Source organism: Fukomys damarensis, unplaced genomic scaffold, assembly GCF_012274545.1.
Source record: "Fukomys damarensis isolate Sample0158 unplaced genomic scaffold, DMR_v1.0_HiC HiC_scaffold_39, whole genome shotgun sequence".
Classification (NCBI taxonomy): Eukaryota; Metazoa; Chordata; class Mammalia; order Rodentia; family Bathyergidae; genus Fukomys; species Fukomys damarensis.
The window spans coordinates 96674785-96688796 of record NW_022900951.1 but is presented as its reverse complement, the minus strand read 5'-3'; the positions used below and the strand labels follow the sequence as shown (position 1 = coordinate 96688796).

General features: G+C 45.4%; 1 protein-coding gene across 1 annotated transcript in view; it reads right to left on the bottom strand.

Moving 5' to 3' along the window:
* Positions 1-9013, bottom strand: part of Akap14 (A-kinase anchoring protein 14) — a 14148-nt gene extending 5135 nt beyond the window's left edge. Inside the window, exons 1-4 of the mRNA XM_010613006.1 lie at positions 8781-9013; positions 4795-4900; positions 2577-2773; positions 2396-2487 (exon numbers count right to left, since the gene is read on the bottom strand). Coding sequence (XP_010611308.1) covers positions 2396-2487; positions 2577-2773; positions 4795-4900; positions 8781-8997 — 612 coding nt within the window. The 5' untranslated portion in view covers positions 8998-9013. The remainder of the gene's footprint in view (positions 1-2395; positions 2488-2576; positions 2774-4794; positions 4901-8780) is intronic.
* Positions 9014-14012: the final 4999 nt, after the last annotated feature.

Below are 14012 nucleotides of genomic sequence, written 5' to 3'. Positions count from 1 at the left end.
TCCAGGTTTAAAAATTTTTTTTTTTTTTTTTTTTTTTTGTACCAGGGATCAAACTTAGGACCTTGTGCTTGTGAGGCAGGTACAGTGTGCCTGAGCCAAATCCCCAGCCCTAAACAGTCTTATTCATATAGCAAGAACTTTCTTTTGATTTTGTGTTTTTATGATTTTCCCTGATAATAAAACTATTATTTTTCTCATCAAAAAAATACTTTTCCTACTATAGTAGAAAGAATAAGTGAGACCGAATTATAACCAAACCTTCATTTTGCTGTTTAACTGGAGAAACTTTGGACAATTGCCCAACCTCTTGAGCTTCCTCATCTGTAAAATGGGTGCACTGATATACCTATACCTAGGTGTGTTGTGAGGGTTAAAAGAGATCATGCATGGCAAAATGTTTCACAGTGCTTGGCAGATACCAATGCTCAGAAAATGGCAACTCCCAATTTACCATCCTCTGATATGTGATAGACTCTGAGAGGTTGACAGTAAGCTTGAGAGAAACGCCTCCCACTTAGACAGTGGAACTGTCCCTTGGAAGGCTCACTGCATTAGTACAGTTGGAAACAGGGTGATTTCGTGCTGTGAGTTACATAGAGCTTTTAGCTTTTTACTCATCTACTTTCTAATTGTCTCTATCCTCATAACAGCCCTACAAAGTGAGACAAATGTTTTAATCTGGCTCTTCATCTATAAGGAAACAATAATAAATCTCTTCATTGTACTCGACACAGATTTCTTGAGCAACTATTGTATACCTGATACTTCTAGGTAGCCAAGTAGAACACACAGAACAAAAGTCTCTGCCCTCATGGATCATCTAATCTGATAATGGCAGAGAGGTGGAAGGATAAACCAGTAGACCCTGGTTTCTTAGTAGATATCAGTAGAGAGAACAGCAAGCATAAAGGTTCTGAGGTGGAAACATGCGCAGCAGTTTAAGAACCTCAAAGAGGCAAGTGTGGCTGGGTGAAGGAGGCAGAGAGGGGAGAAGGCAGTGATAAGGTCTGAGCCATACGTTTGAAAAAAGGGAAATCAGATCAGTTTGGGTCTACAGACCACTGTCAGGGTTTACATTGCCCATTCCTCATAATGGCAAGTGGGCTTTCCAGGGGAAAAATGTATCATCTCTGTGTCTTGTTCTAGTCTGATTCAGGAACTTTGAGTATACCTGGCAAGACCCTTTGCCCCTACCCGTGAAGGACACCTGCTTCAGAGCAGGAAGGTGCAAGATGAACTTACACCACAAATGGTTGACCTCTCCTCAGCACTGCCTGACCAGGATCTCCATGGGCCTAGGAAACTGTCTTGAGGGCTGTAGGCATTGATGGGCTCCTGGGAGGAATGGAAACAGCTGGAAATTTGTCCTAGGAGTGGGAGAGTTTTCTTCCATCAAATTCAATGATTTCAGCCATTCTTCTTCATCACCTGCCAGTCACGCAAAGCAACCTGGGGCCTTCTCCCCAAATCTGGCAGGATAAGCCACGCAGAGAGATCAGTGTGCCACAGATTGGGGAAAAACAGAGTTGATGGGTATGTACATCTTCCTGTCTGGACATTCTCAAGCTAAATAAAAAAGACACTTGAATCCATGTGCGGTGGCACAAACTTGAAATCCCAGCCACTTGCGAGAGTGAAGCAGGAGGATCCGAAGTTACAGGCCAGCCGGGGTAACATAGTGGGATCCTGTCCAAATGAAAAAAGACCCTTGATCCTGGGGATGGGGATGTAGCTCAGTAGTAGAGCATGTGCTTAGCATGAGCAAGGCCTTAGGCTCTTTTCCCAGCACCACACACACACACAAAAAAACACTTGGTCCATTCACATCCCCTTTGCTAACATGAACATACTCAAGTTGGTGGTGAAGAACTCCTCTTTTGGAGAAGCATCTCCCTCTTTGGGCCATAGGGCCCACTGTATACATCAGCATAGCAAATTGCTTAACTGGAAATATTCCTTTTTCCTAGGGAAGTCTAAGGGCAAGGTGACACCAACACAGGGCAACGGTTACAATTTTCCCCTTCAAAGATTATTCCACCTTGATTTTGGAACCTAGATGGAGAGAATGTTTATTTATTCAAGTCACCTTTGATATCCCCTAGGTTTTGAACCTCAAACTTTTTTTTTTGGTAGTACACCAGGGTCTCACACACGTCAGGCAAGTGCTCTACCACTAGGCTACATCCCCAGCACTTTTTAAATTTTATTTCTAAAACAGAGTCTCACTAAGTTCCCCAGGCTAGTCTCCGACTCGGGATCCTCCTACCTCAGCCTCCCAAGAAGCTAGGATTACAGCTGTGTACCACCATACCTGGCTACCTCAAACTTTTGGCCAAACAACCTTGTCATTGTTCCTTATTCTCATGTGCCAAACTGGAGTCGTCAGCTAACTTACCGAAATGAGCTCCTGAATTTGTCTCCGGCCTCTCTCTGCTGTGAATTCACCATGAGTGACCCACTGGATTTTTCTGGTGCAATGTTTAGTTTCTGCAAACAAGGTGTAAATTTGTTAGTTGCCCGGTAGTGTGGTGTCACATACTGAGACAATTCTTGAGGCAAGCAAACAGGGTCCCTACCTCCCACAGACTGAGCAGCAATATGAGTAACATCTTCAGCTACAGTCAGACCTACTGCAGTCATGGTCTCACTGTTTTCTGTGTCTGTCCCATTCGTGTTGTCTTCCATATCCTTTGTTGTCACCTTGCTTGGAGAATTCTCAATAATCACTACCCTTCGACCTTTGGACTTTTTAGTCTCATCCATTTTCTTTGGCCTGGATAAAGAAACTTGAGAAGTTACTCTGAGTGTGTGCTTATGTGCATGTGAATGTACTCAAGTCCAGACTGTCTCCCAAAGTCAGACACAGGCCACAGAGGCTGGGGGTAGAAGTAAGACCTCAGGCCCTTTGTACTTGTTTCCCTGCTATTTATTAAGTCTTTTCACTTTTGAGAAATTCTTTACTTCCAACACACCTGTAAATTCCTTCCGGGCAACCCTTGTGCAGGAGTGTTGTGTGACAGTGGATGCCTCTCCAAAAGGAGCTATTTCTTGTTTTTCTGTAAGTAACAGGTCCCCATTTGGGGGGGGGTGTTTACTGTGCTGCATTTCATTTAGCTACTACCACAGCTCTATGAGAATGCCACTGGGCACCTTCCATTTGCCCTTCCAGACCCCTCCCTTCCCTGTTCTGGAAAGCTGGCCTGGCTAAACCACACCAAATGGGCTCTCTACTGTTCTCTGGCTTCCAGGAGGTTACATGCAGTAGGGAGATCAGGCTGAGAGGAGAAGTGGGGGTTGCTTTCCCCCCACATGGTCATCTGTGGCTGGCTGGCTGTCAGGAGAAGGCTCCAGCTTCTCTCCACACCCTTGTCTCCCACAACATCTCAGTCTGGTAAGAGCAAGCATTCTTACCCTTCGACCCTCACTGGCTGCACTGTAGCTAGCTCCAGGAGGATGAACTCTGCTTTGTTTCCCTATACTCTGGCCACACCTCTGTACATATTCCCTTTACCAACTATCCTACCAACAGTTTCCTGTGGAGCCCGGAGTCATGAACAGAAGGACTCGTTGCCACGTGAAAATGAGACTAAGCTACACACTCAGATTGTCTAGCGCATAGCCCATGCTCTTCAGTACAATGCTGCTCTCTCCAAGATGCAGCAAAGGTAAATGGGCCCTGTTCTCACATTTTCATTTGGAGTCTGGAAAACACTCACTCTATTTCTGTGAGCCTCTTTCATGAAAGGCAAACTTCACTCCTTTTCTCAACATCATCATTGGGCCCAGGGGTGTGGATACTGCACAAATCAACCCAGTTTCCATAGCCATCAATCCAAGAATAATTAGAACAGCTTTAAACATTCCTCTAATAGTACTGACCACCATTCACTTGGGCCCTGATCTTTTTTAAACTCAGTTTACCTCTGTCTCATTTCCCTCTTGTCACAGCTGAGGGAAATGGAGTCTTCCCAGGCTGCCCATTCTAGAAAAGAAAGAAGCTAAAAAGGGATGGAGGTGAAGGGGAACTGAAGGTACTTAACATTAGCAAACTGGCCATGTCAATTTAGCCACAGCTATTTGCTACGGACGCTACAGTTAAAGGCAACCACACAGAAGTTCTGTAAACTGTTAATTTTGGTAAGCTTCAGTGAGTTACTCATACAGGATCTTGACCCTTCAGTGAATTGCCTATTTGGTGACTTGGTCATTTGATGGCTTTGCTTCCAGCAATTGACTAGAAGCCAAATCTATAACATCCAACCCCCAGCAAAAGAGGGAGGGGTGGGCCAGGGATTTAGCTCAGTGTTTCCACCGCCTGCAAGCGCAAGGTCCTGAGTTCGATCCCAGGTACCAAAAAAGAGAAAGAAGTAGGGGCTTTACAAACAAAAGGATCACCATAAAACATCCCCCAGGGAGCTCTATGCTCCAATGGGAGGATTCAGGTGGAGGGCAGGGCCAGGAAGAAATCCAGCTTTTCTCCTAACTTGTCTGTAGACACATCATTCTGGAACGTCCCTCCCACTGGTCTCCTCTAGTTCCTTTTCTTCCCTTCCTTTCCTATAAGAGGAAGAATAACAGAGCCAGGATGTAGCTCAGTGGCGCTGCACCAGGAAAAGAGGGCCGCTGGGGATGTATGTAGCTCAGTGGTACCGCGCCTGCCTTGGGGGTGGGGGATAAAATGGGCAGAATAGGTGGGAAGAGAAAGGGGTATGGTCAAGTTTGGAGTCTGGGTGATGAATAAGAACCATTGCAGGTCCCTTTTGTGGACTCCCGACCTTTAAGGCACCCTGATACCTGAGTGAAGAGATTCTTGTTTCAAATACTAGCGGTGGTAGCTGACGAAGCCTCGGGTCTCTCAGCAGCCTTTCTCCAAGATTGCCACATAGAATGTTTACAAATGCTGCCAGGACAACAGCAATTTCAACCAATGGGAAACAAAGCCCACATGTTCTTAGCTGCTTCTGTTAATAGAAGAGGAAAAAAGGAGAGAGGGAGGGGAGGAGGAGGGGGAGGGGAGTCACAGCAACCGGCTGACCTCAGTAACGGGACTAAGCTGTGGAACTAAGCTTCTTCACAGCAGGAGATGGGCTCAAGGGGCTGTGCCAGGATGACTAGCATGGCGGTGTGCATTGGGCATTATGATGCTGTGCCAGTCACTGTATTAAGCCTTTAGGGTGCGCTAAGCCATTTACTCCTCACAATAGCACTGTGAGGTAGGAATCACTATTCTCACGTTACAGTTGAACAAACTAAGGCACAGAGAGTGTTAAATAAATTGCCTCAAACTCAAACCCAGAGCTGTCTGACTTTGTTGAATGAGCTTTTTACTTTTCATTTCCAGGATTTGAAGTAGGACCCTTCTTGGGTGCTTGACTATTCTCAGGGTGTCCTTTGTGAATCAAGGATGAGAGCAATATATACTAGAGTGGTTATCATCAGACTCAGGAAAGTTTTACTTAACACTTCTTTTTCAGTTTTCTCATCTATAAAACGGGGATGATGATGAACCCTAAAGAACAGAGCTTTGGGGTTTGTTTTTTGTTGACGCACTGTGGATTGAACCAGGGTGGCAAATATGCTAGGCAAGTGCTGAGCCATGAGCTTTTGCCCTCAGTCCTAGAACAGGATGTTTTTTACTTGTTTCTTTTTGTGGTACTGGGGATTGAACCCAAGGCCTTGACACTTTTTTTTTTTTTTTTTTGAGATGCTAAGTCACTAAATTGCCCAGGCTGGCCTCAAACTTGTGATCTTCCTCCCTTGGCCTCCCAGAGTGATAGGGTTATGCTCAGCTTAGAAAAGGATTTTTTAAAAATGAAGATTTAGTCATATAATTCATGTGAAGACTGAGTTCATGGCTGAACTCTCTGTATAATGGTTAAATATTATTCCTGGTATCATTATTGAAGTTATTTATTTATTTTGGTACCAGGAATTGGAACTCAGGATATTGCACTTGCAAGGAAGGCATAGCACCACTGAGCTAAATCCCCAGACCATCAATGGTTTTAACTGGTGAAATGAAAAGTTGATCAGTGTACGTATTAGTCCATGAAATCCCCAAGTCTCTTAGAACCCCTACCCTGAACCCTGCTGTGTGTATGGCACAGTGACTTACTGTGAGACAATTGATCTCAATCCCAGCAAAAGAACAGAAATGCTCCAAGTGTCCTCTCTCTCCACAAGAACTGTGGAGCCCACTTCTTGGAAGATACCTGGCACCATGTACAGAGCTGGCCCAGCTGAGATGTGGCCTCCAGGGTGGTGAGTGGGAGGTGGCAAGGGGACAGTGTGGGAGACTGTGTAGCTACACAGGAAGAACACAGACTCGGAACACAGGCAATGCAGGCACTACGGGCAGAGGGACTCAAATCCCAGCTCTGCCCCATGCTGGCTCCGTGAATTCAAGCAGGACCCCCACCCTGAGTCTCTGTGTACACTGGGGATTTTTTTTTTTTTTTACAATGGGGATCTTAATTCATGGGTTTTTTTGTTTTGTTTTGCTTTATTTTTTATTGTCTGTTTTTTGAGACAGGGTCTCACTATGTAGTTGAGACTGACCTGGAACTTATTATGTAGCCCAGGCTGGTCTCCAACTCACAGCGATCCTCCTGCCTCAGCCTCCAGTGCTGGGATTACAGGTGTACGCCACCACGCCCGGCTAATTCATGGGGTTAAATAAGGAGACAAGATGAGGCGATTCATGCAGAGCACTCAGAACAGGATAGGCATATTGTACATGCTCAACAAACATTAGTTACCTGATTGTGAGGAGGAGGAGACCACAGCAGAATCAAACATCAAAGGAGCTTGCCACTGCCTGAGGCTGGGAGCTTGTGTTCTGAGCTCTCCTTAGGGTCAATGCCCAGCAGCCAGGCCAGGAGGATTCACAGGGACACTGTCCTCAGCAAGCACACAAGCCCCAGGGCAACAGGTACTAAACAGGATGCCAGGTTTTGGTTCAGCTCATGGGCCAGATGTCTATAAAGCCCCTAATACCGTGGGTGGGGAACCTTCCAGCACCACACCCTCCTCCTAGGTTGCGGGGGGTTGGGTTTTCCCTGGACAGGACCTTGAAACACCAGGCACTACAATAGCACATTCAAAACAGGCAGAGCTCTGGCTCCCTTTGTGTCAAGCTTGATGGGCAACAAAGAAGTGAAAGCCCTGCAGCCACTGAGGGGGGCATGGTTAGGATATGGTGTGGGTAGCAGGGAGTGGGGTTCTTAATTAACCGGAAGACAACATACAGGCAAGCAACAAGAAACTACCGCTAAGGCAAAATGCTTTTTCCAGTGGGAGGTGGGAGGTGGGGATGGAGCCAGGAAAGATTTCCCAGCAGATTAAAAAGGCTCCTTCTTTGAAGCAGGGACGTCAACTGTGTAGCTGGAACGTGACCTCCTACAGCCAGCTGAGAGGCAGGTGGCCTCCGGGGCTTTCTAGATCAGAGCTCACTGAGGATAGGTTTGGCATTCGCTAGCAAAGGTGAGCCTAAAGAGGTTTGGAAGCGCCAGATGGAAGTCGAGACGGGAGGCGCCGGCAGGGCAAAGGTGGAGGAGCTAGCTGGAGCCCTGGAAGTTCAGCCCCTTTCTTGGCCGATTGGGAGGTCCCAAGCCCCCACATGGCCACCACCGCTGCCACACTGTGAACCTTTTGAAGCATCAGGGTATCCAGTCTCCCAGAACCCTAGGCCCCTGTTCCTGGCCTGGGCCATGCTGGGGATATGCAGCCCGCTGCCTCGGGGTCCAGCAATGAAATGATTGACCTGAGTCATTTGCCTGAAGGCACGAGGAGCCTTCCGTCTTTCCTTAGGCTTTCACATTCACCCTACCAATCTCTTCCCCCATCTTTTTGCTCCTTCCCCTACCCCCTCCTCTTCCGTTCTCTCCTGCATCCTCCTAGTAAGGCTGATGGCTCTCAGCAGAGAAGCCAGATCAAACACTGACATTCTCTTCTTGTCCAGTGAGCCCCCACCAGCCAATACACACATGGTACATATCTGTAAAGTGTGCAGCAACGGGGATGATGGAGCTGCAAAGCTGCCTGAGTCAGTTTCCACTCTCTGTGACTACAGATAAAGTGTGCACACATGAAAAGATAGCGAGCCAAGGAGGGGACAGTGAAATGCTTCCTGACTCAAAACACAATGCTTGTTGGATTTGGGTAGGATCTAAACAAGTGATGCTGAGTGATGTCACTTCAAGTCTAAAAGGCCACCAGACTGCCCTGGGAAGGAAAGGGAGGTGGAAGGAGGCCAGGGCCGTTCCCAAGCACATATTCTACAGACCAGATACCGTGCTGGCCAGGCCCAGCTGGGTGGATCCCCAAGAGTCATGACAGCACAGAGACCTCTTGGAATAAGCCAGCCATCCTGAAGCATGAGTGTCTCACTGCACAGGGCCTTGCTCAGAGCAAAAGTGCTATGGCAAGCTGGGCATGGTGGTGCAAACCCATATTCCCACCATTCTGGGAGGCTGAGGCAGGGGATGACAAGTTCAAGCCTCTCCTGGGCAATTTAGACTTAGTGAGACCCTGTGTCAAAATTTTAAAAAATGTTTAAGAAAGGGTCAGGGATACAGCTCAGTGCACTATCTGTGGGTTCAGTCCCTAGTAGGGTTGGGGATACTGTGACACCATCCTTTCTCTTATACATGTGGGCCAGGAACTCCTGAGTTGCTCCCAACCCCATCTTACCAACTCCACCCCACTTATAAAATTCTTAGAGGTGAAAGTCGGTTTCTAGTCGAAGGCAGGTAGCACACAGGAGGGAAGGCACAGCATACCAAAGAAACTGATGCACTTGGAAAATTCTTCTGCTTTCTTGGGGGCAGTGATGTTCAATGCTTCCAACGTCTTCTTTAGCTTCTTTCTGTTGCCTTTGTGATTATATTTCTTTGGGGTCATAATCAAAATAGCATACTTGTTTGTAAACTTTATTAGGTGGTCACTCACTGGCCCAAATATAATGGTTTCTTCAGTTTTCTGGAATGAGGAAGGCATCTAATAAGAAACAAAGCAAAAGATGGTACAAAATGGTTCAGACTAAAAAAGAAACATTTTTATACAAGTTACACCTGCTAGCCCATTTTCTTTTCTTTTTTTTCATTAAGTTTATTGGTACATTTTAGGTATACAGTATAATGACATTAATCAGAAATGTGTACCTTTACATAATCTATCTTGGTTCTTATTTTTCCCCATTCCTTCGCCCTCCCTTCAACCCCTCCACCCCTCCCTATTTACAAAGACTGTTTCCATTTTTCCTTTTCTCATATTAATTCCTTTCCCTTCTTTCCTTTTCCCTACCCCTCCCACTTCCCCTTCCCCTTTTGACCTTTTCTTCCTATTTCACATTATCTATTATACATTTTGGCTGGCCCATTTTCTTAATGATGCCCTCAAAAAAAAAAGTACATCTATTTTTTTTTTTGAGACAGGGTCTTGCTATGCAGTTCAGGCTGTCCTTGAACTCACTATGTAGCTAGCCCAGGTTGACCTTGAACTTGCAGTGATCCACCTGCCTCAGCTTCCCAGCTGCTAAGATTACAGGCCTGAACCACCACACATGACAGTATGTCTCTAATCTTGAATCAAGATTTATGCAAATTCCAAAAGCAATTATTTGGATCTTCATTACAGAAGAGTCTTTGGGATGGAGGAAGGCATATTACAACCAATAGCATGAGACACGGAGGGTACACAAATACATCAAAGAAATCCTTAACCATTAAAGGTTATGCAGGGTTAGGGGTGTTCCTCAGTGTTAGAGTGCTTGCCTAGGATGTGCATGTCGTGAGTTCCATCTTGACTACCACAAAAAGAAAAAAAAGATGCAAACACAGCATGGGATCTATTCTGTACAGGAATTTCCATTGACCTTTTATCAAAAATGCCTCACAGCTCAGTGTGATGACACACAGCTATAATCCCAGCTACTCAGTGTCAGGAGCAATTTTACATAATTTGGGGGGGGATCATTTCACAATTAAATCATGATTAGGGACTAGTTCTCCTGCCTACAGGCCAGCTACGGCATGCTGAGACATAACTCCATCTTCACCTCTAGTCACAGCTAAAACCTCAGTGTTCCAGTGATGATGTGATGCTCCAGGACAATATTTCACCAGCTGAAGATATCTGGGAGGAACAAAGTCTTCCTCTGCATAGTTCCTCATTGTTCTAGGATTTTCGCTGCGCTGCTGCTACTGCCCTTTGAGTCACTTTTTATATTTGTTACGCTCCCAAAGTACTGAACTCTCTCTGCTCTGAGTCATCTGTTATATCTGTTTCTGCTGATGTCGGAATAAAGGTGTGGCAAGCTCAGAGGCTTTCATCTTTGTTGACCAGGCCCAAAGCTCAGCTTCTTCTCTAAGTCTCATTTCTTCTACCTTTTCTGTCTCTATATTAATTCACATTGTGCTGTCATGGGTCACAGGAGACTAGGACTTTCTGCAGAGGTTCTAATAATGTCCCCTTTCCCTGTTCTGTACAACTCAGGAGGCTGAGGAGTGGGGGGGGTCACAAGTTTGAGGCCATCCTGAGTAACTCAGTAAGACCTTGTCTCAAAATTTTAAAAAAATGTAAAGGGCTGGGATGTAGCACTGCCTTAGCACACATGAGGCTCTACATGTCCCCATCCCCAGCACTGAAAAAAAATCAAAATATAAAATATAAAAGTTATAAGAATATTCTCATTCCCAGTGTGCTGTGAGTCACAAAGTTCTGTTCGTTTCCCTTGGAAAGCAAAGGAAGAGTATGTCCCAAAGAATATTCCATAGTATGTAAACATCAGAGATGAAATTGTTCTGGAGGGTGTATGGGGGTGAGGGTAGCCTCACGTAGACACACACATATCCAGACCAATAAGCTAAATATCCTTCTATTTGGATGCAATTTTGATGCAATCCACAATTTGCTTCTACATACTAGGTATAGTCAAAAGCCTATAATTGTTCTACGAGTCTTCTTTCTCATAAAAGTGCAGTAGAATAATTTGATTTATTAGTTCCCCAAAATACCTGAATGATTTGGAGTCTCAAAAACCAAGGGATGTTTCACTGTCACCTCCATCCCCTTACCCTCATCTAAAAGCTTCCTGGTGAGGATGGCTGCCTTCAAACCCATCCTCACTTTTTCCCTTACAACAGATCAAGTAGCAAGAGCTGAGAAGGAAAACCAGGCATTAAAACCAATGGCATTAAAATACAGTGTGTGTGTGTGTGTGTGTGTGTGTGTGTGTGTGTGTGTGTTTGTGTGTGTGTATGATCTCACTATGTAGCCCAGGCTGGCTCCATTATTTACAGTGATCCTCCAGCCTCAATCTTCCGAGTGCTGGGATTACAGGTATGCACCAGCATGCCCAGCTTAAACCACATTTTTTTAAAAAATCTTGCTTTCCAAAAGTGCCTTCAGGATAGTCTTTCCATTAAAGTTCCTACTGTCGGGCTGGGGATTTAGCTCAGTGGTTCTGCCACCTGCCTCGCAAGCCCAAGGTACCAAAAAAAAAAAAACAAAGTTCCTCCTGTCTATTATCTTTATAGCAATGAGATTCCCTAGCTGTGTCAGTACTAACAGTGAACCAGAGACCAGGCCTCAGGGTCCTGCCAACACCACATTTGTGTGAGTGCCTCCGGGGGAGTTGGGTGGGCTGGAGAACTGTTATGGGAGTGCTCACCATCAATGATCCCCTCCCTCTTCATGGGGCTGTACGCTTAAACTCCATTGCATGCATAAATTCATGAACTTGCCCCAGATACCCACTGCCCTCATTCGAGAGATGGGAGAACTGAGTCTCAGATCAGTGGCATGACCTGCTGAGGGTCACACAAGGCATAGGTGGTAGGGCCTCCTGAGGTGAAGCTGCTCGCAGCGCTGTCTCCACATCTGGGAGAAAGAAGCTATTGGAAACTTTGTCATGGGGGGAAGAGGGGCAGGTGACCATTACAGGATGTTTAGAAGCATCACCTCTGGCTTGCACCCGCTAATGTCAGCAACCCCTCCTTGTTGTGACAAGGCAGAATGCTTTTTGAGCCCTGATGGGCAAAATGGTCCTGTTGAGAAGCACTGCTTTAAGTCTCCCCTATGTGGAGCAGCCAAGTAGATGTGCAACTCACCACACCACTGGCCTGCATCCTACTGTGCAGAGGGAGACCAGGCCTTTCCTGTTGACGGCCCTGCCAACCTCCTGGTTCTCCTTTTCTCCATGCTTTGTACTCTCCGCTCTACTTCTGCAGCCATGTTAGTTCCTGTTCCCACCTTCATGCTGTTTCCTAGGCTAGGAATGTCCACCTCCAATTGTTTGTGCTCTAAACCTCATCCAGCCATCAAAGCTTAGCTCAGTGTAGATGTCATCTGGAAGCTAATCCTAAGCCTTTCCCATCCCTTTATCCCAAGGCTAGGCCAAGCCCCGCCTCTGTGCCCCCTCAGCACTTACCCTTCACATAACTGTGTCAATCCTATGACTGAGCTTAGAGAGCAGGGCCGTGTCATTCAAATCTGAGGCACAATGCCCAGCATGTAGCATTTACTCAATCAGTGGGGTATTCATTTTGTGGTAACACGAATTGAAGCTGGCCTTCGCACTGAGCTACATCCCCAGCCCTTTTTAACATTTTTTTTTTTTTTTGGAGACGGGGTCTCGCTAAGTCACTAAGCTGCCCAAACTGGGCTTGAATTTGTGATCCTCCTGCCTCAGCCTCCTAGAGTGCCAAGATTACAGGTGCATGTTGCCACACCTGGCTTTGAGCCAGGGTTTGTTTGTTTTTGCAGAACCAGAGATCAAACTCAGTACCTTGCTCTTGCCAGGCAGTAGTGGCACCAAGCTACAACCCCAGCCCTAAACCAGGGTTGATTAAAGTCAACCTCAGAGAACAGTTAAAAAAAGTATAGCCATTTTTAAGTCAAAATACCAGAATTCTAGCTGCAATTTTGTCACTAAATGATTGCTTGCCCATCCCTGAACCTTTGTTTCATCAAAGGAATCAGAATTTTAAATGTGTAAGGGTCTTTGTAAATTTTTTGGTTTAAATTGTTTTTCACAAATATGTCATTTAAAATGTTTCCCAAAAGGCTGGGGATTTAACTCAGTGGTTCTGTCACCTGCCTTGCAAGCAAAGATTCCCGAGTTTGCTTCCTGATAGCAAAATAAATAAATAAATGGTGCTCTTAAAATGTTTTCCAAAGAGCAATGCCATTCTCTTCCTTTCCCTTCTGAATATGCCTGGTTTCTCTTTTTTCAGTCTTTTCCTGTTGACTATTTCATTTGACCCTAGAAATAACTCTTGGCAGCCTAGCAGACATAGCTTCAAACAAGAACCATTCTTCCAAAGTGGCATAAAGGTAAACAGTGAATCAGATGCTATCATTGTATAACAAATGGAAAATAGAAGAAATTGGTATTTCTATGTGCATAAAGACACACTGTGGGCTACAGTGGAATGAGCGCTGCACCAGATTAAAACATGTCTTTTCTGGGCTGGGAAATTAGCTCAGTGGCACTGTGCCTGCCTTGAAAGTGCAAGGTCCTGAGTTCGAACTCTGGAATAGGAGAGGGGTTGTCTTTTCACCACATACCTTATGTTGTTGGGTTTTGAGCTATGTGAATATGGCACCTACTTTAAAAGCTAAGCATAGTTAATAAAACCAATCAGATGGAATCATTTCTCATGCAGCATTTCAACAGGCCAGAACAGCAGGTCACAGATGGATCCAATGTCACTGTTCAGACCACATCTATCAAAATGGCTGTAAGAAAACCTTCCTAACTGTACTTGAATCAAGTGAAATCTAATCATCTAGTCTCCCATGTTTTGATCTCGTTTGCTCCCTGGCAGCAGAATTTACAAATAAAGCTCAATTTCACAGGAGATGCTTCAAAAAAGAGAACATGGATCCTAACACTGTCTGACCACATGATCACTCCACTTGTCATTTTGTAGCCCCTTGCTAAGATGATAAATTTAGTGGATTCCCCGCCTAAAGTGGAGAAATAACAAACCTAAAAATGAGTAATTTAG